The 24,856-nt window shown below is 42.4% G+C and overlaps 2 protein-coding genes across 5 annotated transcripts in view; one reads left to right on the top strand and one right to left on the bottom strand.

Annotated features, from left to right (window-relative positions):
* YIPF1 (Yip1 domain family member 1) overlaps positions 1-24,856 on the bottom strand; it is a 51,845-nt gene that overhangs the window by 16,446 nt on the left and 10,543 nt on the right. The window contains exons 1-3 of one of the 4 annotated variants that reach the window (XM_029618660.1): positions 2,744-2,878; positions 1,934-2,004; positions 256-419 (exon numbers count right to left, since the gene is read on the bottom strand). In XM_029618660.1, the coding sequence (XP_029474520.1) occupies positions 256-419; positions 1,934-1,964 (195 nt within the window). In that variant the 5' untranslated portion in view covers positions 1,965-2,004; positions 2,744-2,878. Of the gene's footprint in view, positions 1-255; positions 420-1,933; positions 2,005-2,474; positions 2,680-2,739; positions 2,879-24,856 lie in introns of those variants that run through there. The other 3 variants (XM_029618661.1, XM_029618662.1, XM_029618663.1) reach the window with 3 other exon arrangements.
* On the top strand, positions 9,368-24,840 carry DIO1 (iodothyronine deiodinase 1). The gene is made up of 4 exons (XM_029618664.1): positions 9,368-9,846; positions 11,181-11,324; positions 22,924-23,123; positions 24,232-24,840. The coding sequence occupies exons 1-4, from the start codon at positions 9,513-9,515 to the stop codon at positions 24,295-24,297; spliced, it is 744 nt and encodes a 247-aa protein (XP_029474524.1). The 5' UTR covers positions 9,368-9,512; the 3' UTR covers positions 24,298-24,840.

The raw sequence follows: 24,856 nt of genomic DNA, 5'->3' as shown, positions 1-24,856 counted from the left end.
CCTGCAAAGAGTCCAGTTTGGGCTAGGAGACCGCTTACCCATCTGAAAATGATACATGTTTGAAGTAGCACCATTGCCATCCCCATGCATTCTGCTCAGTTCTCACACATATTAATCAAGTTTAATTAAACCTTTAGGAAAATATTTGAAGAAAAGGCTGAAAGCCTGATCAGGGGTGGAGTGGGACACTGCTAAAATCTGAAGTAAAAAAAAAAAAAAAGAGTGGTGTCTATAACAGAGAAGAACCATCTAAACCTCTGTTTTATCAGAATCATCATTCCCCAATAATTCTTCCTCCTCCTCCCTGCCAGAGGCTCCGGGGGGTCCACGCTGATTCTTGGGTTTTTCACCAGGATCATCGATGCTTATGGTGGTGGCATCGGGATTTGCTGCCAGCAGATTCGCTGCATCGTCAAATTCTATAAATAATGCAACCGCAAGAAGAATTTTACCATCACAAAATGAACCTGGAGACCTTTTTGATAGTCTCGAGATTTTGTCTTCACATAGTTCATGTTAGCTAAGATATTTAAGTCAGGCAATATGTTGCCCCTAAAAAACGCAAAGCACTTGTGATTACTGAGTATTTCTGCTCACTTCTCACAAGCAGAAAATGCATGGGAGGACTTCTCTAATCCTTCACCCCTAGATTACACACGTGTCTGTACTGGGCTTTTCTTTTCAGGCAGGATTTATTTTTACTGTTTTGTAAGTGTGCACTATTAGCTGCTAATGATGCACCCATTCAATAACGGCTTGGCCAAGCATTAAAGACTGCCTAAACTGCTGTTACAACACTTAAAAGTACATGTTGGCTTTCCATCCTGCAAGTGATTGTCCTGAGACTCTTACACAGGAGGAAAAGGGGATGAAAATAAGCACATCCTTCTGAAGAGCAGGTGCAAACTCTGTGTCCCTGAATGCCATTAAATAGAGAAGCTGGTAGAAAAAGCTAAGCGAATTTATACTGTTTCAGTCACACTGCTGTTTATCTTTCTTCCACAATGTTTATCTGAGGGGAAAAGCCCTCAGTGCTGATCTGAAAAATCAAAGCCTGAATATAGGCTCACTGAGTTCAATCATACGTCAGAAATCTCTCTTTTAGTGTGAATTTTTTTTTTTTGTATTTACTAAAAAATACAAAACTGTGCCATGTGTTGGCAACTTAATGTCACCAAAACAACACTTCTCTTCATCTATAAATTATTTTCTTGCTGCGCTTTAGAGAACTTGATGTTTCACTTTGTGTTGTTTTGCAGGAAGCTGCATGGAGCTTGACATTAATTTGTCAATGCTTTGTTTTAACCAAAACCTCAATGGTCTATTTCATGTAAGCTACTGGTCACAGTTTTGTCTAGTTAGTTCTAACTATATGATTACAGAGTAAATATGATTGGGTCATTCTGAATAACAGCAGACAAGTTAATTGGATATGTTGCAGGACTGACATCCTTAGAAGTGGTGTTTGATTGATGACATGATGTGTGGCTAGAAAGGTTTGCAAGTTATACAGCATTTGAATAGAGTACCCATGAAGGCCGCAGGGTTTGAAATGCAGCCCATTTTGGGTGTAGTTCACAGTATCTACAGATCACCACACTGATGGCAGATTTCGTTTTAAGTGCACCAAAAAATGTTCTAAAAAATTATGTTATGGACTTTATGCTTAAGGAGTTCAGTGATGATATGTGGCACCAGTTAACATTTTGTACACCATCATCACATGTTGCCAACCTGACCTAAGACAGCTATATAGATTAAAAGAATTTTTCATAAAAAGTGACATAGCCAAGGGGAGGTGGTCAGTTCACTGTACAACTTTTTGTTTTAATGATAAAGAATAATTTTGAATATATTTGTTTATACATAACATTTTATGACATAATGAATCCTCAATAAGGTCTAAGAGCACGTCTGCACTCAAGCTATTTACCTTGAAACTTTAAATCATCTGCAGTCGCCATTTATCCATGAGACTCTAGATCCAGCATTCAGTTATAGTATCTAAAAAAAAAAAAAAAAAAAGAGGTGAATGAAAGAAAACTGGACATAAGACATCTGACTAAGAACAAGGTGTCCAGAAGGCCAGTAGCAGCGCCAGTCATTTTACAGTTTAACAAGATGTCTTGCAAACTATATGCAAAAACAAAACATTAGTGTCATATTACTATACACTAAGCACGGCTTCCATTGAACATGTCCAAAAAAAAGCGCAGAATAGCCACTCCAAGTCTGCCTCTAATACCGGTTTCCAACAAAAGGGGAATGTAACAGAGAACTAGGGGCTCAGTCTCTCCCCACTGATATGGAAATAATCCCTCTTTTTTTAACATGCTGGCCCAAAGCACCCACAGTCTGCTCACTTTGGCCTCTGGAAATGGGTACGCACACTGCACAGAATGGATGGGCCAACTTTTATTTGCTGTCACTTGCTGTTTTCTATACTACAGCCGGGAAAACCCATCTTCCCTGACCTCCGTTTAACAACCTCATCCCAGGGTCTGACACCAGTATCTGGGAATAGGGTCATTCTTCCACGCTCCAGGTCGCTCGTCACCGGCCTGGGGCACCAGCAAAACCGCAGCACAAAGCGAGGGAAACCCAAAGCAAGAAAATGAGAAGCTTCAGCTGCCCCTGGGATGGGAGGGAGCCGACCCTGGCGAATGCGACCCGGGAGGGGGGAGGAGCGTCGGCCATTCACTGCCCGCCCCGAGAGGTGACCGGGAACCTCGGCCTTACCCACCCGGTCCGGAGACACTGAACCGGCTCTAGTTGTGTCCCGCTAGGCGCTGCGTAGCTCCGGGAGTCCGGATCAGTACCACTTCCGGTTGGAGCTTGACTGCACCTCCCGCCGGTGTTGCCGGAAGCAGCGGGGCAGTGATGAGGTAGACACGGATGTCCCCGCCCCCCTCCACGCGCACAGCATTGGCAGAGTTGAAGTTCCTGCCGAAGATGCGGCGATTACGAATTGCGGGTTAAATTGACATTCTGTAATATACTGGAGTCTTTCAAAATGCATGCCTGTAGCTTACCCAAATCTTTCACTTTGCTTCCTAAAATAAATCAGATTAAGTGTGTATACCCTTAGGCTGAATAGGGTTGGGGGATTTTTTGTTGTTTGTTTTTGTTATGCACCTGCAAAGTTAGTCATCTCAAGACTGACCAATGGCTTTCAAGAAGGGTCCTACTCCTCTGAGTAGATTCTACTACAGGCGCCTTTTGTTGAATCTGTTGCTTCTCTTTTCGTCATATTTGAGAATACTCCATATTTCATAAGAACGTAAGAAGTTGCCATATTGGGTGAGACCGAGGGTCCATCAAGCCCAGCATCCTGTTTCTAATCGTGGCCAATGCAGGTTACAAGTACCCAAACATTAAATAGATCCCATGCTACTAATGCCAGTAATAGCAGTTGCTATTCCCTAAGTCATCTCGATTATTAGCAGTTAAAGGGCTTCTCCTCCAGGAACTCATCCAAACGTTTTTTAAACCCATCAACACTAACTGCCCTAACCACATCCTCTGGCAACAAATTCCAGAGCTTAATTGTGCACTGAGTGAAAAAGAATGTTCTTTGATTGTTTTAAATGTTATTATTTATTGGACTTTATATATCGCTTGTAAAACAAGTTATCCAGGCCGTTTACACAATTTAAACCCATTTGTTTTAAATGTGCTACTTGCTAACTTCATGAGTGCTCCCTAGTCCTTCTATTATCTGAAAGAGTAAAAAACCGATTCACATTTACCCGTTCTAGTCCTCATGATTTTATAGACCTCTATCATCTCTTATATTTTTAGAAAATGGGCTGCTTTTTTGATAATTTACTTCACAATTTGGTCATGGAACGGTAAACTACTGTGTATTTTTGGTCACAATGAGTTTTTGGAGCATTAGCTTGGACTAGGATTTACCGATCCAAAAAAAAAAAAAAAGACTAAGGGCAGGATTTATTTACTAAGGCTTTTCCCATTCTTATTCTTTATCTATAGGAAAACAAGAATTATTGTGAGAAACTTGGCATCTTTTATTTCATCATCCGTGTGAAATCTGACTGGGCTAAACTGCGTTTTAGACTAAGATGCCGCAAGAGAAGCTGACCGCTCCGAGCACTCATTTATTTAAATAGGTATTTTTTTGTAAAGCTTCTTTGTGGAGCAAAAATGCAAACAGACAGCGATTCTGCTCTTCTTACAATAATTGCTGCTATTATAATTTACTTGCTACCTGCTTATACGAGAAATCCTATGTTGGTTCCTCCCGCCGCAGCCCCATGGCGAAACAAGTTCATGTTGAGGGACTGTAAGATTTATCTACACACCTCTTTTGTGATAAAGCTTTGGAATAAAACAGCAATATTGTGAATTAAAAAGACTTTGCTCTGAATAAATAAAACAAGCTGAACTTTTCATTGCACATTCTTTCTTCCAATTATTTTGCATGTGTAATTTCTATTTACTCCACCTGTAGTGTACACATGACATTTGTTGCCAGACAAGATGCAAGTACTGCAAGATTATGTAACATTTCGCAAAAAGCTTAAGTCTTTTTTGCTTACAATGGTCCTTTCTTAATTGGTTACATGCTTTTATCTTTTTATTCCATTTTTTATGGCTTGTGCTTTGTTTTCTTCATGTTTAGTATTTGTCTCAGTCTTGCTATTTTTATGCATGATTTAATGATCAATGGATTTTATGTAATCTACTTTGTACATTTTATTAGTTTAAGCAGAATATAAAAAAAAAAAAAGTTACTGTGCATGCACAGGTCCAGTGGAAACCAGTTTTGGGGGGCAGTACAGCAATTGCATCTCCTTCCCACCCGTGCAGGTTCAGAAGAGGAAGTGGTGTCGCATGGGTCCACAGGAGTGGGAGAAGGAGATGCATTCACTTCAGCTGGAAGGAGCAAGCAGCATTATCGGTCTGTATGGGGAAGGAGAATGGGGCAGAGTAGCAACAGGCCCATGCAGCCGGAGATGGAGCAACATTAGTTCTTGCAGCCTGAAGTAAGAGGAAGAGTCCTGTCAGTTGCATTGGCTGAAGAGTGAGACTGCTGATGCCACTGTTTCTGCATACAGAGAGGGAGAAAGGTGAGAGAGAGAGCACCTGTGAGTGTGTTTATACCAGAGAAATAGAGAAGCAACAAATTCCCCCCCTACCCACAATCCATGACAATCTTAGGGCATCAAAAGTTCCCAGGTATGGAAAGCAGGTGATTTTTTTATCCTTGTTAGATTTATTTATTGGGTGTTATTTTATGTCTGCTATTTGCAACATTTTGAAACATTTTAATGTTAGGAATTATTAGGAAGGGAATGGTTAATAAAACGGAAAATGTCATAATGCCTCTATATCGCTCCATGGTGAGACCGCACCTTGAATATTGTGTACAATTCTGGTCGCCACATCTCAAAAAAGATATAGTTGCGATGGAGAAGGTACAGAGAAGGGCAACCAAAATGATAAAGGGGATGGAACAGCTCCCCTATGAGGAAAGGCTGAAGAGGTTAGGGCTGTTCAGCTTGGAGAAGAGACGGCTGAGGGGGGATATGATAGAGGTCTTTAAGATCATGAGAGGTCTTGAATGAGTAGATGTGACTCGGTTATTTACACTTTCGAATAATAGAAGGACTAGGGGGCATTCCATGAAGTTAGCAAGTAGCACATTTAAGACTAATCGGAGAAAATTCTTTTTCACTCAACGCACAATAAAGCTCTGGAATTTGTTGCCAGAGGATGTGGTTAGTGCAGTTAGTGTAGCTGGGTTCAAAAAAGGTTTGGATAAGTTCTTGGAGGAGAAGTCCATTAACGGCTATTAATCAAGTTTACTTAGGGAATAGCCACTGCTATTAATTGCATCAGTAGCATGGGGTCTTCTTAGTGTTTGGATAATTGCCAGGTTCTTGTGGCCTGGTTTGGCCTCTGTTGGAAGTAGGCTGCTGGGCTTGATGGACCCTTGGTCTGACCCAGCATGGCAAGTTCTTATGTTCTATTTGCAGAGCATAGAGAGTCTGGCTTTTTGTAATTTCTAGTGCATTTTTTTGTCTGCATGTTTCTATTTATATTTCATAGTCACTTTATTCTGTATTTGGTAAAAGTCTGTTTCCTTGTTATGCATGTTTGATTGAGGTGATGTATTCTATTAGCTTGCAGTTTCTATAGCAGTTTGGCTTCTACTGTTTTCCTAATATGAGGTATATCGGTGTTTTAGGGTCTGGTGTCATATCTGCAGTGTTGTCTTTTCATAGGTAGGGTTGTTACTATTTGAGTGCTGGCAGTTAGTGTTGTTTTGATATGGGAGGTTTACTGTAATATAATTGTAATTCAATTTACACATGGCTTTCAGATGGCCAAGCCCACACCCAACACGCAGAATGGCCTAATATGTCTTTGTTATAGAGTTTTCTGATTGGCACTGTAGCAGTGCATGTAAATATATTTTTATACCTCAAGATTGTACACTTTCATGTTCTTTTTCATGTAAAATCTGTTACTATAAATGCATAATTTTTGTGTATTGAGAGTTTGCCTAGGAGCTTGTAATGGATCTGATGCCAGATGGGCGGAGACATCAGATAGGAGTTAATAATCTGTTAAGGATCTGCTAGGGAGTTAGCAATCTCTTATGCTACCACTCCTGAGAGGGGAGGAGTTAGCATTCTTGTTATGTGCGAGCTCCTCAGGAGGGAGGAGCTAGCACTCTGTTATGGTTAAACTCCTATGAAGGGGAGGAGTTAGCAATCTTGTTAGGAAAGCTCCGTGTAGAGCTAGGAGTAGCAATCTGTTGTGTACTAGCTCCAGAAGGAGGTGAAGTTATCAAGCTGTTATGAATCTGTTGCTGAAGACTCCTGGTAGGAAAGGAGTAGCCATCTGTTACCAGCGGAGTGCTTGGAGAGGACACTCAGCTGTAGAGGAATGTAGATAGATGAATCCTTGGGCCGATGGTAGATAACTGCGCCCCCAAGAGGATATCCTGAGAGGGACCACCGGCTAGGCTTGGGTATGGAGACAGACACAGCTAATTCTTTTATTAGACAAGTTAGTAGAACCACCAGAGGTGGCAGTAGTGAACTGCTACGCCTGGCAGGGCTGAAGTCCCTCAGGTACTGGAACCACAATCCCAGGGTAGCCAAGCTGAAGAGAAACTATAGATAGTGAGTAGACAGGATATGCTGTGTTCATAGCCAGAACTGGATGACAGATCTCACATAAGGTCTTTAGAAAGCTCAGTAGCTGGAAAGGGTTAGGCCTCGAGGAGCGAGTACCTGGTTCCAGGGAAAGCTCTGAGAGAGCGATGGTAACTCACAATTGTCTGTATCTGTGATAGCTTCCAGGCAGTAGAGAATCTTCAGAGTGTTCAGGAACATGGGCCCTCGAGGAGCGAGTACCCCTGGTAAGTCCGAGGAGGCAGAATAGCTTAGGTATCGAAACCCTTTGCTAACTCAATCCGTTAGCAATTTCTGAGACCTTTTATATTGGAAGCGGATGACGTCAGTTCAGGGGGACGCCCCAGAGGTTCGCGCCCTTGCTGGTACATCATTTGGAGCGTGCACGCGTCCTACATCAGGAACATGGCGGATCCACAGCGTCGTGCAGCTCCAGGGACGCCGGAGGAAGACGGCAAGAAGACACCGCGGCAGCAACCTGTCCATCAGGCCTGGAGGGAGTCGCCACAGTGGTAAGGAGGGTGGAGTGAGGGAGTTGAGCAGCGACAGACGCAACAGAGCTTAATACCCTTGCATGGATCATTGTGCATACACATTTGAAAACATGGCACAGGTTTACAGTTACAACACTTATGATGTTAGTTACCCATGACCAACTTGAAAATGATTTAGTGTGGTTTTACTTGAAGATATAAAAATCACTTTAAGATGACCTAATTTTCATGTTGCCTTTAAAAACACAGACGATTGTTACCAAAATCCATGCAACATATACATACTTGGATCCTTGTAATGAACTGCTATATTTTTATTCAAAATTGATATAGGGCAAAGTCCCCAGTCGAATCAAGGACTTAGGGCCTGATTTACAGGCCGATACAGTACAGTGCACTCTGACGGAGCGCACTGTTAACCTGCCCTTGGACGCGTGTTTTCCCTTACCCCTTATTTCAGTAAGGGGAGGAAAACGCGCATCCAACCCGCGGCACCTAATAGCGCCCTCAACATGCAAATGCATGTTGATGGCCCTATTAGGTATGCCAGCGCGATACAGTAAGTAAAAAGTGCAGCGAAGCTGCACATTTTACTTTCAGAAACTAGCGCCTACCTACTGCTTTTCTGTGCATCCTCTGACTTAATATCATGGCGATATTAAGTCGGAGGTCCCGAAGAATAAAAAACGTTTGAAAAAAAGAAAAAAAAACTTAAAATGGGCCGGCGGCTGTCAGGCCGAAAACCGGATGCTCAATTTTGCCGGTTTCCGAGCCCGTGGCTGTCAGCGGGCTCGAGAACTGATGCCGGCAAAATTGAGCGTCGGCTGTCAAACCCGCTGACAGCCGCCGCTCCGGGCTAAAAGGCGCTTATGGACGCGCTAGTGTCCCTAGCGCCTCCTTTTGCCCGTTTCTACCGCACCACCTAATTTAAATACTGAATCGCGCACACCGGCCACTTGCCGGTGTGCGCGCCGGGAGAGCGGGCGTTCATCTGCTCTCCTGCGGACTTTACTGAATCGGCCTGTTAGTAAGCTTTATAGGCGTTTTTCACACTGTGTATACTGTGGAATATCTTATATGCCTGTTCTGTCAGACCGTAACTATAAACTGCAATTACATACAAAGTGAAATTTGAGTGGTTAGTAAAGTAATGGTAATCCCAAACCCCACCTTTAATCCAGCTATTCATCATCATCGGCAGCAGCGGGCGGGATTTATTGGCGCACTGTGGCTGGATTACATGATACAGTACAGGGAAATCGGTATGCAAATGGAAAAGTCCATGAAAGAACCGGAATCTTGATTCTTTTGCCCGGTCTCCTGGGTTTGTGTTACCGCGATTCACGGCGGAATTCGACACTGAGGGCGATTATTTGCCCCGCGTCTGATCACATGTACTGTTCGTAATTTATTTTTTTACTAGCCATACATCACAAACTGTGAACTCAAGTATTGCACAACCGCTCCTGGCATGTGCTGGTTTTAATGTTGCAGTGGTTATAGCAGCAGTCATGAAACATCGCTGAAGCATGAATTGGTGGGAGCCAAAATATACATATTCTTTATACCCCCTTGCTCGTCACATGGCTTGAAACTGTGTTTACGGGTTTGCCCTCCGCCTTAATCTCCCAGGGAATGGACGAAGCCAAGCGACAGGAATAACATTATCCCCGCCCCCTATGCTTTAGACACGCCCACGTCCGCCTTCCATCCTTTTTTTAGGCCCCGCCCCGCGAGCTGGGCGCTCGTTCGCACGCCGGAGGTGGTAGGCGATGTAGCGGGGGCTGCGAAAGCGCTCCTAAGGCTTTGACTTTACAGCGGAAAGGAATCATTCGCACGGGAGACCCCCGCCATGTTAAAGCTCCTTGGGCTGTATGTTAAAAAGATCTGGCTCGTCCTCTTTCTGTCCGCGTCCTGCATCGCTGCTAAGCTCTTCATGATCTTGTTCCCCCGGGCCAGCAGGAGCTTTCTGCAGGAAAGCGGGCTAAGGGCGGGCATGACTCACAATCCCAAATTCCAGTACGAGGACTGGGGCCCCACCTTCTACGGTTTCCAGTTTTTCAGGAGCGTTCTGCGCATCGCCTGCAGAAATCTGGGGGACGAAGCGTTTGTGGGGGGGCCGGCTCCCAACACCCCCGTTGTAGATCTCCGGGGCACTACTCGTCGCCTGTTCGACTTCATGCACGGTCAGTGATACAAATAAAATAAAATGCGCAGCGCGTCCCATAACAAGATGACAGCTGACAATACAATATGCCCAGCAGCCCGAGAACAAGAAGGAGCTCCAAAACTGAGTTAGGGGAATTCTGCAAAGTACATTCCCCAGATGTACTAAGCGTTTTGCCCCTAGACAGAAAATAGGGGAGAGGGCTTTTAGATTTAGAATATCTGACCTGATACTCGTTTAAGAAAACCATTAATCGGGGAACTCGCAATGCTCCATGACCTCCTTGAAAGTAAGATAGTGAATGCCACGATTTCTAAAGACCGACCTTCAAATAGGAGCTGCTAATTTGGTGCTGAAAACAAAATTATTTAAAGGAGGCAGCGTGCAGAACTTCATTTCAGCCACAAGAGAGGGGAGGGTCACCTTTAACTCGAGCAGTGCGAGTGATCTGAAACCTTCATGCACTGCTGGCTCCTCTCACTTCGGTACTACAAATGGCTAAGTAAGAGTCTTGAGGGACGGTTATCATGGCATGTGCATTACGATTGCGCCTTGCTTATTCCGTACATTATACGGATCTCCTAAATCCTCTTTACCGCTAGAGCAGGGGTCTCCAAACTTTTAAAGAGAAGAACCCTAGTGCATTTCAAATCAATGAGAGGTTTGGGGGTGGTGAGCTGAGCTGGGGGAAGGGAGCGAGGGAGAATGGCCCTCGAGTTTCCCGAGAAGACAAGTACCTAAAGGCAAAGCCCATAAACAGTTATTAGCCAGGGAGACTTGGGAAAGCCAGGGCTTATCCCTGGGAGTGAGATGCAAGCAATAGATCAACCACTAGGGATCTGACAGGTACTTGTCACCCAACTGGCCACTGTGGGAGACAAAATGCTGGGCTCGATGGACCTTGCTCTGACCCCAGCATGGCACTCCTTATGTTCCTAAGAGTTTGGAGAGTTGTATGTTTGACCCTTTTGGTGATTTGAAATGCTGAGGAGGGGGAGGGGGGAGGGGGGGGGCAAAGGGCAGGAGTATATCAGTAATATTTCTAGATTTCTCCAAAGTTGGCAATCCTGCCTCACCTCCAGTAACCTTCTCTCCTGCTTCCCCACTATCTGCCCACCTAGGGAAGTAGAGGGAAGGTGGAAGGACAGCAGGATGAAGGAGGTGTATATGTGTGGTGCACTCTTGGGTCTCTTTCATCCTTTCCCCTCATACACATTTGATGCCTCTTTACCTCCTTCTCATTTTCCCTCCTGGAGTGCAACGTGCCAGATTTGGGATATGGTCAAAAATGCCATAGGATGTAATTTCACTTGCAGATAAATATCCTTATCAACTGTTTATATTCTGTTGTAGGTACCAAACCTTTAGTTTTGAGTTTTGGAAGCTGCAGCTGACCTCCATTTCTTTTCAAGTTCAACGAGTTCAACAAACTTGTGGAAGCTTTCAGCTCGGTAGCAGATTTCCTCATCATATATGTTGATGAGGCTCATGCAGAAGGTATATAAAAAGCAGAGGAATGAGGCAGAAAGTCATGTTGTCTTTATAGCAGAATTTGAACATTGTCCTAAGTTGAATTTTAAAATTTACATACTACCCTAAATCTAAGCTGTTGTCCTTATATTATTTTGATTTTTCAAATGGAAGTTGAGATTCAATTAAACATGTACACAAACTAACAAAGTTTGCCATTTATATATACTGTTATATATTTTCTAAACAAAAATCCCTGTCTATATTGTAATCATTTTTAATTAATAATTTCCACACTTATATATATATATATATATATATATATATATATATATAAAAAGACCACACAGACTGTACAAATCCACACCTTAAATGCTCATGTTTTGTTACAAAGCACTGTACTCATCTAAAAGTATCCACTTATCAGCTACACTCTTAATGGGTATAGTTCATTGAAATCTCCAGCACTCTGGCTATATAGATATATCCGTATCATTAAAGGCAACAAATTTGTAGCAAACTACAAAGCTATATCTGTACAGAGGTTAGAAACTTACAACAAAGTTGGCCCCTTTGCAGTTACAGAGACTTAAGCTTGTATAGATTATAAGGACATTTGAAAGAGAAGATTACTTCGCTATCTCAGGTCCTATAAAACGGTAATGGAGGCTTTTCTGCCTCACACTCCTACTGGCTGGTGCCTCCGGGGCTCCTAGTATTGAACAAGCTTGGATTCAGGACATTCTCTGATCAGTTAATGCACGTCTCTCTTTACAGTGACTTTGCTGCTTTAATAGCTTTGCCTCACACAGCTGCCGCTCTGGGAAGGTCTTTCTTCAGGCTTCCACTTTGTACTGAGGTAGCACAGCTGCAGTCTGTAACTTGGTACTGTAAAGGCATATTACTGCATTAACTATATAATCCTCCTCTTGGACTTTCTGGTTTGGGCTTCTACCTACCTTTCTAACTGGTTCTTCAGCATTCTTAAAAAAAAAAAAAAAAAAAAAAAAATCCTCCTTCTGGCCTCCTCACCTTAACTGTTGGCGTCTCCCTAGGTTCTTTCTTGGGACCTTTGTTTTGCTTCTCCATCAACAAGCAAGGTGAATTAGCCATGGCACTTGGGTGTAGTCAGCTGATGGCACTGAATGTACCCTTCGCTCTAAGCTCGTCAAACCTTTGCTCTACTGAGCATCTGTGGAATTCCCTCATCAGCTCTCTCAATCTTTTTTATTTTGTCCGAGCCTCAGCAAGGACATATACCCTTTCTCTCCAGGAAATGTTTTCCTGCTTATCATTTTTCATAACATTTTTTTATTTTCTTGCCTCACTGCCTTAGACCCCCAAACAGCACTTTTCAGTACTAAGTAAAATAGGAAGAAAAGATGTCTTCACAGAATGACTGGTACTAAGAAGGCTACATTGAGTGGTTTTAAAGATTGTACATGTGGTAGAAAAACATCCCTTTTGGACAGAGATGTCTTTGACTGCTGCCTTGGACCGGACTATGATCAGATGAACTGCTACCTTTGTGGCTGCATGTCTCAGTGGCTGCAAAAATCCAGGGCCTGGAAAAGGAAAGAATGCATAAGACTCTGTGGAGCTGCAGTCTGTTTTCTTCCTGGAGCGGGATATCTTCATGCTCCCAGGAGTAGAGTTGAACAGAAACTCCTCTAAAAGATCTCTCCTGTTGGTGGAAGAAGCCAGGTCCTTGGGGGTCGAGCAAACCAAATATTAAAAAAAAAACCCCCCAAAACAACTTTTGGCGGAGCATAGCACAGAAAAAGCATAGTTTGGGACTGTTGACACAGCTGATGTACTTTCCTCTGGCACCTGGAGCATGTGATGCATCACATCTTGATACCAATATTGCTTCAGGAGATAGGGCAGTATGCCAACAGGAGATTGTTGGCATACTGAGCCGCAGTGCTGCCGCCTCTACTGTTTGACTTAACCTGTGCAAAGGGGGATATTATGCACTTGCTGCCACCAATCACTAAAGCAATGTCTCCATCCAGAGTGTTGGCACAAGGCCTTTACCTAGAGACACAGGATCCCAGGTTGCAGGACAATTTTGGTAAGTAAATATTCCAAAGCTCCATGCTTGATGCATGGATTTCTGCTCATCAGTTCTACATGGTTCAGTACTTTCATGATTGTATGCAAAAGCTGAAGCCTTTTCTTCAGTTAGGTTATTTCCACTTCAGCATGCCCACAACCATGCATTCCAAGACATGGAAAAGTGTATACACCATCCTATTTGGTCCATCTATGAAGCATTTGAAACAACCATCTGCTTTTCATCAGCCTCAACAAGAGCGTGTCAGATAGCTTGGTTATGGGCCAGCAGCTTGCAGGACTATGTCCACTATACGCTAGTGGACACCCCCTGCCTGGGAAACTTATCTCTGTGGAGATAAACTCTGGGAAATATTTGCCCAAATGAAAGAGCAACATGTAACAGTCCAGTCCTGCTCAACGGGCTCAGAGCAACAGTTTACTTCATGTTTGCTGTACTATGCTTTTAAGAGGCCATATGCCCAGAGACATCCCTTCTAGCAGTTTCAGGGGTACTGAATCCCCCTCAGTTGTTGCAACAGCTTCCAGCCTGAAGCTGGCAGTGACAGTGCAGTCAACCTAAAATGGCACAACAGGCCTGACCTAAGCCAGAGCCAAGTTTACCATCTTACAAACCCAAGAACCAAGAAGGAGGATCCAGCCCTACTTGGAGGAATGGTGCAAGATTACCAAAGACTGCTGAGTGCTCAAACTTGTGTAGTCTGTATACTGCTTACTCTTCTCTTGATTCCCCACACTTCCTCATTTCTCAGTCTTCAATCTGGATCAGTTTCAAGCAGTGTAACTCCACCTAAGTCACTTCTCAGTCAATGAGCAATAGAACCTGTTCCATCTCAGAAGCATGGCCAGGGGTTCTATTCCTGCATCTTATCCCCACGAAAATAAGGGGATTGAGCCCCATCCTGGATTTAAAAAGCCTGAATAAGAATCTGCTGAGGGAGAAATTCAAAATGAACTCTCTTCACACAATTCTCCCTCTTATCCAGAAGAGGAAATGATTGTGTGCCTTGGATCTTAAGGACACTTATGCTCATATCCCCATCCAACCCTCCCACTGGCTTTATTTATGATTTGTGGTGGACCCCCCTCATTACTAATATCAAGTTCTTCCCTTTAGACTATCAGCGGCATTGAGGGTCTTCACCAAACACCTAGCTGTAGTAGCAGCATACCTGTTGTCAGGGCATCCAGGTCTTCCTGCACTTAAAGGACTGGCCAGTGGTGGCAGCTTTGCAGGAATAGGTTCTCACCTTCATGCAAAATTCAGATTAACTCTTGCACTCATTAGGTTTTCTGGTGAACTTCAAAAAATTAATCCTAATTCTTACCCAGAGAATAAAATTCATAGGAGCATGGATATTTTCCTTACAGGAAAATCGCAAGGTAAACACACCCAGAATGCTTATATACAAACCGTTGAACGCAGACTGGACAATGGCAAGACAAAACGGCAGTTCATATAGTTCTGCTGACCTGTCTTCACATGCGACTCTTACAGTGGGGCCTCCACTGCCAATGGGACCAACTAACTTAGCCCCTGATGATCTCTGTGGATGTCTCTCAAAGCATGAAATAGGTGCTTCACTGCTGGCTACACCTTTGATCCTCCAAGGAAGGGGGAGAGGGGCGCCACTCTGGCTATTTCCTCACTAAGCAGTATTGGCGATGGATGCTTCCATAAAATGATGGAGAGCCCACCCGGGACCCTTCAAAACTCAAGGAACTTGGTTGTTAATAGAAACTCAATTTCGGATCAACCGCTTAGAGCTGCAAACAATCAGATATGCTTTGACAACTTGCATGCATTTTCTTCAGGGGGAAGAATGAGCAAGAACAAACTGACAACCAAGTAGCCATGTTCTACATGAACAAACTGTGTGAAAGGTGACACGGGGTCATGGACTCTCTGCCAGGAGATGATAAAGATATGGGAATGGGTATGCAAACATCAAGCTATCCTGTAAGCAATCTACCTTCCAGATATTTCCAACACATTAGCAGATCACCTCTGTAGAGTATTTCACTCACACAAGTTGTCCCTACAACAATCAATTGCCAATAGACTGTTCCGTTTGAGGAGTTCCAGCAATATAAAACAGAAAAGTGGAAAAAGTTTGCTCCATTCTGCCTAGCGAACACTTTCACATCCCATTACTGTCTGGATAATTTATCAAAAATTGACAGTAAATTTTTGGACAAGCAGTTTTGTGTAACCTATTTACTCTGTAGTTCACTCTCCATGCTGGGGTCCAGGTTGCATATTCAGTAAATGTTCCACTGTAACTCTGGGACTTGCTATGTGCTATGGTTAATTCAGCTCTGTTTGTCAACGGCGAAAGCAATTTTGATTACCGTAAATGGGATTCTCCATAGACAGCAGGATGAATTAGCCATGTAAATACCCACTCGTCTCCCTCAAGAGTCTACTACTTGCCTAAACTTAGCTCTAATATCGACAGGGAGCTAATGAGGCAACATCCATATGGGAATTCCTGCACATACTCAGTAGAGCAAAAGCTCTATGCGCTTAGAGGTCCATTCGGCACTATTGGATAACATTGCCTCTGTGTCATATCTCATTCATCTTGCTAAGGAGAATACCAGTTATGGTAAGCAAATTTGTTTTACCTTCATAACATTGGTCCTCTTGTCTATCCCCGTGATTGTTTAGATCACTGCTTTCCAGATGATCATCTCTCTCTCATTTTCTTCCTTCTGTCTTCATTTGCATCTTACTTGATTTGTCTGTTTTCCATATCATTCTGAATGCATTTAAAATGGAGGTAATCTTTCTCTGCAAATCCTGACTTGTTCCCATTTTGATTCTGCAAAGAATCTACATGTTTTTGACTTTGTATTATCCTCTTCTGCTCATCTTTAAGATTTGATCCTCGCTTAGCTACCAGTTATATAATGTGTGTAAAATCCACACTCCTCTAAATTTCAGTGCTTGCTTTTCAGGTCTGCAAGCTATTCTCATGCCACACCCCTCCGTAATTTGCAATTATAGTTATCCAGCATCCTACTTCCCTCTCTGTCAACCCCTCAAACTCTTCTTTGTAAGCCTCTTGTCAAGCAAACTTCTTCTCAGGTGGTTTGGACATTCTCAACCCCTGCACCATATATGGACCATGTTCCCTTTAGACATCTGGGGTCTTCCATGCTGCTTGTGTTTAAATCCAGGTTCAACACACTTTTTTCCAGCTCACTTTATTTTGGCTATCATTTCTATTCTATTGTATTTATTTTATTTAATTTGTATAGTCTTATATTCTGCAACTTCCATAAATAACAGTCCATTGTGGATTACAAATCACATCCATAATTGCATAAAGCCATATAGGTCTCTGTTTTATTAATTTATATGTACTTCTGTTTTCAGCCTTTGACACTCTAAACCATAATATCCTGCTAGATCGATTGAAAGCCCTGGGCATAGGAGCCACTGTCCATTCCTAGTTCTCATTTCTATTAAACCATTCTTAGAGTAATGATGGGAGATGCCATGTCTGAACCTCACCTGCTTTCTACAGGCATACCCCAAAGGTTCCACCTTGTCACCGTTCTTAACATCTACTTAGCTCCTCTTTGTTTACTTCTTTCCAAGTTAAAAGTTGTGTTCATAGAAACATAGAATTGACAGCAGAAAAAGACCAAATGATTCAGCCAGTCTGCCCAGCAAGTTTATGCCAGTATCTGCTGCACTGTGCAGGTTACCCCCATTCATATCAGTTTCCCAGAATGTAAAAGTAGGTTGCTGTCTGAATCTAATTCTCCTTTACACCTTGCCATTGCAGCAGAGAGTAATGTGGGAGTTGCATCAAACGTATCCAGCTTATTGGTTAAGGGAAGTAACAGCCACATCAGCAAGTTACCACCATGCTTATTTGTTCCCCAGACAGTAAAAGTCAGGGCCCTCGTTGATTGCTGTCTGAATCTAATTCCCCTTTTCCCACTGCCGTTGAAGCAGAGAGCAAGGATGGAGTTGCATTAAGCCGTGATATTATTTGTTACGGGTTGCAGCTGCCACATCAGCAAGTTACCCCATCACTCTTTTTTTTTTTCTTCATTTCCATCCTCTAACCTTTAGGGATCCACAGTGTTTATCCCATGCCCCTTTGAATTCCTTCACTGTTTTTGTCTTCACTTCCTCCTCCAGAAGGGCATTCCAGGCATTCACCACCCTCTCAATGAAGAAATGTTTCCTGATGTTGGTTCTTAGTCGTCCTCCCTGGAGTTTCATTTCATGACCTCCTAGTTCTATTGATTTTCTTTACAATGGAAAAGGTTTGATTGTGCATTATTAAAACTTTTCAAGTATCTATCTGAAGATCTGTATCATATCTCCCCCACAGCTCCTCTCTTCCAGGATATACATATTTTATTATATTATAGTTTCTCTAATAGTAAATTTAGTTCTACCCTGTTCATTGTAAACCGGGGTGATATGTATACTATACAGCAGGGGTCGGGAACCCATGGCTCGCGAGCCAGATATGGCTCTTTTGAGGGCTGCATCTGGCTCGCAGACAAGTGTCGCCATACTTCGCGGTTCCCCGCTGACCCAGCTGCTCCCCGGTCCTCCGCCGCTCGGGCTTAAAATGCTGTCAGCCCGGGCGGAACGCGGCAGGACAGCTGGAGTCAGCGGCACCGGTGTGCTCTCTTCTCCCCCCCCCCCCCCCCCGCGGCCCGGAAGAGGAAGTGGAGAGCATCGGGTGCCTGCGCGGGAAGAAGAGACCACACTAGCGTGGGTCTCTTCTTCCGCGCAGGCACCCGATGCTCACCACTTCCTCTTCCGGGCCGCGGGGGGGAGGAGAAGAGAGCACGCCGACTGGAGTCATCCGGGTGCCTGCACGGGAGTCATCGGGTGCCAGCGCTGGAGTCATCGGGTGCCTGCGCGGGTCTTGCCGCGCAGGCACCCGATGCTCTCCACTTCCTCTTCCGGGCCGCGGGAAGAAGAGAGCACGCCGGTGCTCTCTTCTTCCCGCGGCCCGGAAGAGGAAGTGGAGAGCATCCCGCGCAGGCACGCTAGTGTCCGACGGGAAGAAGACTGCAGCGCGGCTCGGAGGAAAATGAAAATCTTCAACCGCGGCCGATGGGACTCCGCCTTCGCCTCCGCGAGGGCTGAAAATGAAGGAGGTTAGCGTTGGGAGGTGGCTGCTGCTGCCGCGAGTTCCGGGGGGGAAGGGGGAGAGAGAGAGTGAATGAATGAGCGAGCAAGCATGTGTGTTTGAGATCCTGTGTGTGTGAGTGAGAGATTGCATGTATGTGAATGATTGAGAGCCTGTATATGTGAAAGAGAGTATGTCTGTGATTGAGATCCTGCCTGTGAGAGAGAGAGCATGAATGTAAGTTTACCATTGGGAACCTTTATGTGTAAGTTTGTAATTGAAAACCTGTTTGTTTGAAAGAGTATGTGTGTATGATTGAGATCCTTTGTGTGTGAGAGAGATCATGTGTATGTATGATTAAGAGCCTGTGTGTATAAGTAAGAGAGAGATCATGTGTGTCTGTGTCTGATTGACAGCTGGTTTAGGTGATGGAGCATGTGAGTATGTGATTGAGAGCCTGTGTTTAAATGAGAGAGAGAGACCATGTGTGTCTGTGTGATTGAGAGCTGATTTAGGTGAGGGAGCATGTGAGTATGTGATTGAGAGCCTGTGTATAAATGAGAGAAAGAGAGGACATGTTTGTAAGCATGTGAATGAGAGTGTGTGTGAGAGAAAAGACAGCATGTATTTATGTGATTGAAAGCCTGTGTGTGTGTAAGCGTGAAAAGATAGACAGCATGTGTGTAAATGTGTAATTAAGAGCCTATATAAGTGAGAGAGAAAAAACATTTGTATATGTGAGTGACTGAGAGCATGTGTGTATAGGTGTGTCATTGAGAGCCAGTGTGAGAGAGAGCGCTGGTATGTGACTGAGAGAGGAGAAAGTTCCAAGCAAACCACCCCACCTCCTGCTAATTCAGAACAATCTCAGGACACCTGGATATCAAACGTTCCCAGGTATGCAGAGCAAAAAAATTTTTGTATCCTTATTATTTTTCATTACTGGATCTTTGTGTCTGCTATTTGAAATATTTTGTTGGTATCTGGAAATGTTTTATATGAGTTTTTAATTATTGGATATTCCATTCATCAGCTGTTTCGAAATATGTTCTTTTGTTAGTACAGTTTTACTGCTGATGATTTTATATTTCTTGATTTGTTTTATAAGGATGTGTGATGTTTCTTTTTTCCTTTGTTACACTGCATACAGAGACTCTGGCTTGTTGCAGTTTCCAATTCAGTTTTTGTCTGCATGCTTCTTGTTATGCGTTTTGGTCTCTTTATTCTATGTTAGGTGAGGGACAGCACGTGATTCAGGTGAGGTTTTCTGCTGGCGTGTAGTTTCTGTGTAGGACTCTATAGCAGCCTGACTTGGTCCGTTTTCCTAATAGGAGATGTATTGGTGTCTTAAGGCCTGGTGTAATATTTTCAGAGACTTATTGTACTTTAAAAGTGTGATCTTACATAAAATGCACACATTTACTTGTATTTAGTTTTAAACATATTGTATGGCTCTCATGGAATTACATTTTAAAATATGTGGCGTTTATGGCTCTCTCAGCCAAAAAGGTTCCTGACCCCTGCTATACAGGAACCCCGGTATATAAATACTTTAAACCCCGGTATATAAATACTTTAAACCCCGTAACCTTTATAATGTACTCCCTGTGCTGACTATCATGTTTTTCCTTTTTTGATTTTCCCCATATTCCACTCGTCATGCTTGTTCAACTATAACCCTATTCGCATACAATTTTGTTAATTATGTTCATATAGTTTTGCTGTACAATCTTTTGTTAAATTAAGTTCATATTGTTTGATGTAATTTCCAAATGTTGGTTCACTGTAAACCGAACCGATATGTACTTGTACATGATCTTCGGTATAGAAAAGTATTTAAATAAATAAATAAATAAATAAATAAAATAAATTGTAATGTTTTTTTGCAATGTTCTTTGTTTCACTGTAAACCGATATTATATGTAATTTCTCTACATGAATGTCGGTATTTAAAAAGTTCAAAATAAATATTCATATTTTTCAGCCTCTCCTCATAAGTCTTCCAATGCTGACCCCTCACCAATTTGGTTGCTCTTTTTGGACCACCTCTATCCTGTCTTTATCCTTTTTGAGATATGGGCACCAGTACTGAAAGGAGTATTCCAGGTGAGGACCTGTACAAGGGCATATTTTTTTCTTACTGGTTATTCCTCTCTCTATGCAGCCCAGCATTCTTCTGGTTTTAGCTATTGCCTTGTCACATTGCTTTGCTGCCTTCAGATCACCAGACACTGTCACCCCAAGGTCCCTCTCCCAGTCTGTGCACATCAATCTTGCAGCACCCATCACATACAGCTCTTTTGGATTACTGCATCCTAGATGCATGACTGCACTTCTTGGCACTGAATTCCAGCTGCCAAATCTTTGACCACTCTTCAAGCTTTCTTAAATCACTTCTCCCTACTCCTTCAGGTGTGTCCACTCTGTTGCAGATCTTAGTATCATTCACAATAGACAAACTTTACCTTCTATCCCTTGCTTCCAGGTCGCTTACAAAGATATACAGGGGAGGGGGGGGTTCCCCAATTTCACCCTCCTTAGAGGTAGCATTGGCAAATTAATCAGATTGCCTTGCATAAATTAAAAATTCTCTAAATGAGAATAAACTGATGCTGAACATAAAAAAAAACAAAGTCACGATCTTATCCAGTTCAGAGGTTATTTATATCTGCCCAAGCATTCGGTTTGAAGGAATCTCAATATTAGTCAAAAACCAGGTCCAGAATTTGGGAGTACACACAGACCCTTCTATATCCCTTCAATCACATTTTAGCACATTAGTACAAGCTTGTTACTATAAAATGCGCCTCCTATGTACTTTAAATCCTCTCCTCAGTTCTTCAGATTTCCAGACAGTGACCCAGTCTCTAATTTTATCTACCCTTGATTATTGTAAAGTGCTGTTCCTAGGCCTGCCAAGTTGATATCTAAAAACATTACAATTAATACACAATTCTGTGGCCTGCCTGGTTTCAAGCTCAACCTGAAAGGAGCACCAAAGTCTGGTTCTAGCTGCCTTACACTGGCTTCCAGTTGCATGGCAAATAAAATTCAAGGCCTTAGTCTTACTTTTCAAAGCCCAACAGAATTGAATCCCTCCTTGTATTTCATCAGCAGTTCAGTCTTGCCAACTGAGAAGCTCATCTGCCCTCACTAACGGAATTTCAGGACCTACGATGTAGAATAATCTCCTCAAAGACATTGGGGCAGAAAAGGACATGCTATGTTTTAGCTTTCCAAGCTTAGCGGAACGGTTGGTACCTCAGCTGCGTAGAGGATTTTTTTTTTTTTTAAATGATGTAATGAGATTAAGTTATGACATCAATTTGGAACATTAGATTAGTTTATTTTGTTTTGTCATTTGCATTGTAAGCCATTTTTTGTTTTTATTTGTATTTGTTGTATGTTGAATTTGATTGTGAACGTATTGTGATCTACTAAGTTGTGGATTGGTGGAATATAAATGATTTTAAATAAATACTTAAGACTTTTTTATATAAAATGTTCAAAACTAAATTTAAAATTAGTCAAATGTTTTTGTTTTTTTTAAAAAGAATTGCTTAAGCTTTTTCTTAAAATCCAGATATACCACCTATCTACTATTGAGACCTCAATGTCTTTTGTAAGGTGCCTTGGTGAAGGGCATCTATTGTGGAAATAAAAATCTATGGATTACATAAAAAAAATTTCAATGTGAAAAAGGGCAACTTTGGTGGTAATCTTAGTTTTAACTTGCAAATTGGCTAAAATATTTACTAGTATTGCTGCAGTGTCTAACAAAATCCAAGTCTCCTGTGTTAACAGTGTAAGAATGTTCTGTTCGAATGGAAAGGAGGCTCTGGAACAATGGGTCATGAGGTGATGGTGAAAGGGGGGTAGATTAGGAGCAATCTAAGGAAGCATTTCTTTACAGAAAGGGTGTTGGATGCATGAAACAGCCTCCCTGTGGAGGTAGTGGAGACAAGAACTGTATCAGAATTCAAGAAAACATGAGACAGGCACAGAGGATCTCCGAGGAAGGGACTGTAAGCTGAGCAGGAGATGTGGCTGGGGACATATGGTTTATCTGTCGTCATGTTTCTGTGTTTCTATTTGCTGTTATAAGCTCTGCACTAGAATTAAATGTTTTGAAAATCCTTGGGTACTAACAGTAGTTATCATGTACAGCAAACAGTACCTGATTATATAGGTCTTTCACCGAAATAATTTTCCTATAAAAATTACAGTTCCACAACAGAAGAAACTAGTTTGGATAAGAAGGTTTTTGTGCACTGATGTGACAGCTTTAGACCATTCCGTAATCACTGGGTAAACTGAGACACAAGGCGTCTCTATTACGAGTGCTCCTAAAATTAGAACCCAGACTTTTTTCTTGTCACCTAATCTTGTACAAAGATTTTTAGTGTCTTCATCTATTTGTTTCCAATTTTTTTTTTTAGATGAATGGGCTTTTAAAAACAATGTTGAAATTAAACAGCATCAAAACTTACAAGATCGCCTGCAGGCTGCACAGCTGCTGTTAGAAGAGCATCCCTTGTGTCCAGTGGTTGTAGATACAATGGAGAACTTGACCAGTTCTAAGTATGGGGCTCTACCAGAGCGACTGTATATATTACAAACAGGAAAAGTTATATACAAGGTAATATCGTTTAAAGCTAATGACATATCTTCACAGCTTACAATATTTTCAGTCCTTTCCAACAATTTTTACTGTGTAAATTAGCTTAAAAAAATAACCTTACTTTGAACTGGATTCAGTTCCTGGAACAGACTTTTGCTACTTGGGTTAGTCAGGACTGGAGATGCTTCGGAGACAGCATCAACAGGCCCTGGGGGGGAAGACGTTCTCAGCCATTGTGCAACACCACCGACTCACTTGTTCCAGAGCAAACTGCAGTCCATGCCTTTAAGCCAGGACTTTTGTCGTGATGCTGGGCTGTGTGGTAAGGGGAATATGATAGGGAGACCCTCTCCTCCCTGCCTTAAGTAATACTGAACGAAAGCTCATGGCCCATGGCACTTTTAGCCCAGTTAAGGCAGGTTCCTATTAGCTACTTTTATTTTAGCAATATTTCTGCAGTGTTTGCTAAGAGTCTTATGTTCAGGGCAGACACCATAGGCACATCCCGTCATGTCTTGTACTGGTCTGATTGACACTGACATTCCTGCATGTGAAGAATGGCCTATAGAAACCAGATTTTCTGGATTAGAGGGGCACATTTTGTAACCTTCCTGTACCCCTCCTGGAATAGAACAAGAATTTGTAAAAAAAAAACAAAAAACAAAACAAAAACCTAGTTCTGATGTTTGAAGTAGCAGGCCCTGTATTTCAGAAGATGTTAATTTTTTCACCTGTCCATACTAAACACAGAAAGCAAGGAGTCTGACATAGGCAGTTCTCAGTCAACAAGGAGGCGTGAATTGCTGCAAGGCATGGGTGACGTTATCTGATGGTGCAGATGTCGACCCAGTTTTCAGAGCACCCACCAGGCAGGGACGTTATAGCAACTGCTTTTCAAGCTGGCTGTGCTGAAATGCAGCTTTAAACGTTTTTGTTTATCATCTGAAGGATGGGTAGTGCTGTGACAAAATGTGCTTTAGAGACAATGACAAAAAAAATAAAATTTGAGGGTCTTGAACAGTGGTTTCTGTAAGAATTAAATTACACAATGAGCAGAAGCCTAAACCACTGCAGTTGATTTAAATAACACAATGAGTGATTTTTGTATGCCTTTTTCTGTTTGCAGGGTGAAATGGGACCTTGGGGTTATAAACCAGAAGAAATCCGCTCTATTCTGGAAAAAATAAAATAGGTGAAAGAGTAAACCAAGGCAAGACTTTGAAATGCCATCATGCTGGAAATGTATAGGCTCAGTTTTTTTTTTAGTTCTCACTTTACTAGCACCCAACTAAATGAGAGACTCTCTGAAACACCAGTTAAACTCTTTAATAATTAAACTATTTTCTCTGTACTCCTGAATGATTAGTTCTGTTGAAACCTTTATAACAGTCAGCTGAATTATGATAAAATGTAAGTACAAAGCAAATAGACTTATTTATTTGAGTTAAACCTAATACTAAAAACCTGTGACTCAGAGGTGTTCTGCCAATATGATGATTAAAGAATTTATGTGGACAACAACTTTCAAACTAGATATGGAGAGGGAATTATCCAGTAATCTGAAAATGCCCCCGGTTGGATAATAAGTTTTCACTTTGCAGAGAGAGTGTGTTGCCGCTGATTCTGCCTCTGTCTCTTTGAAGCTGTCCTGGCTCGGTTGGTGCTGTGCAAAACAGATTTTGCCAGAAGCAAATGGCCACATGGTTACATTAAAATTAATTTATGTTGATTGTTACAATGTGACTTATTAT

The sequence above is a fragment of the Rhinatrema bivittatum genome, chromosome 10 (genome assembly GCF_901001135.1).
Source record: "Rhinatrema bivittatum chromosome 10, aRhiBiv1.1, whole genome shotgun sequence".
In the NCBI taxonomy this organism is placed as follows: Eukaryota; Metazoa; Chordata; class Amphibia; order Gymnophiona; family Rhinatrematidae; genus Rhinatrema; species Rhinatrema bivittatum.
This window is presented reverse-complemented; position numbering and strand designations above follow the sequence as displayed.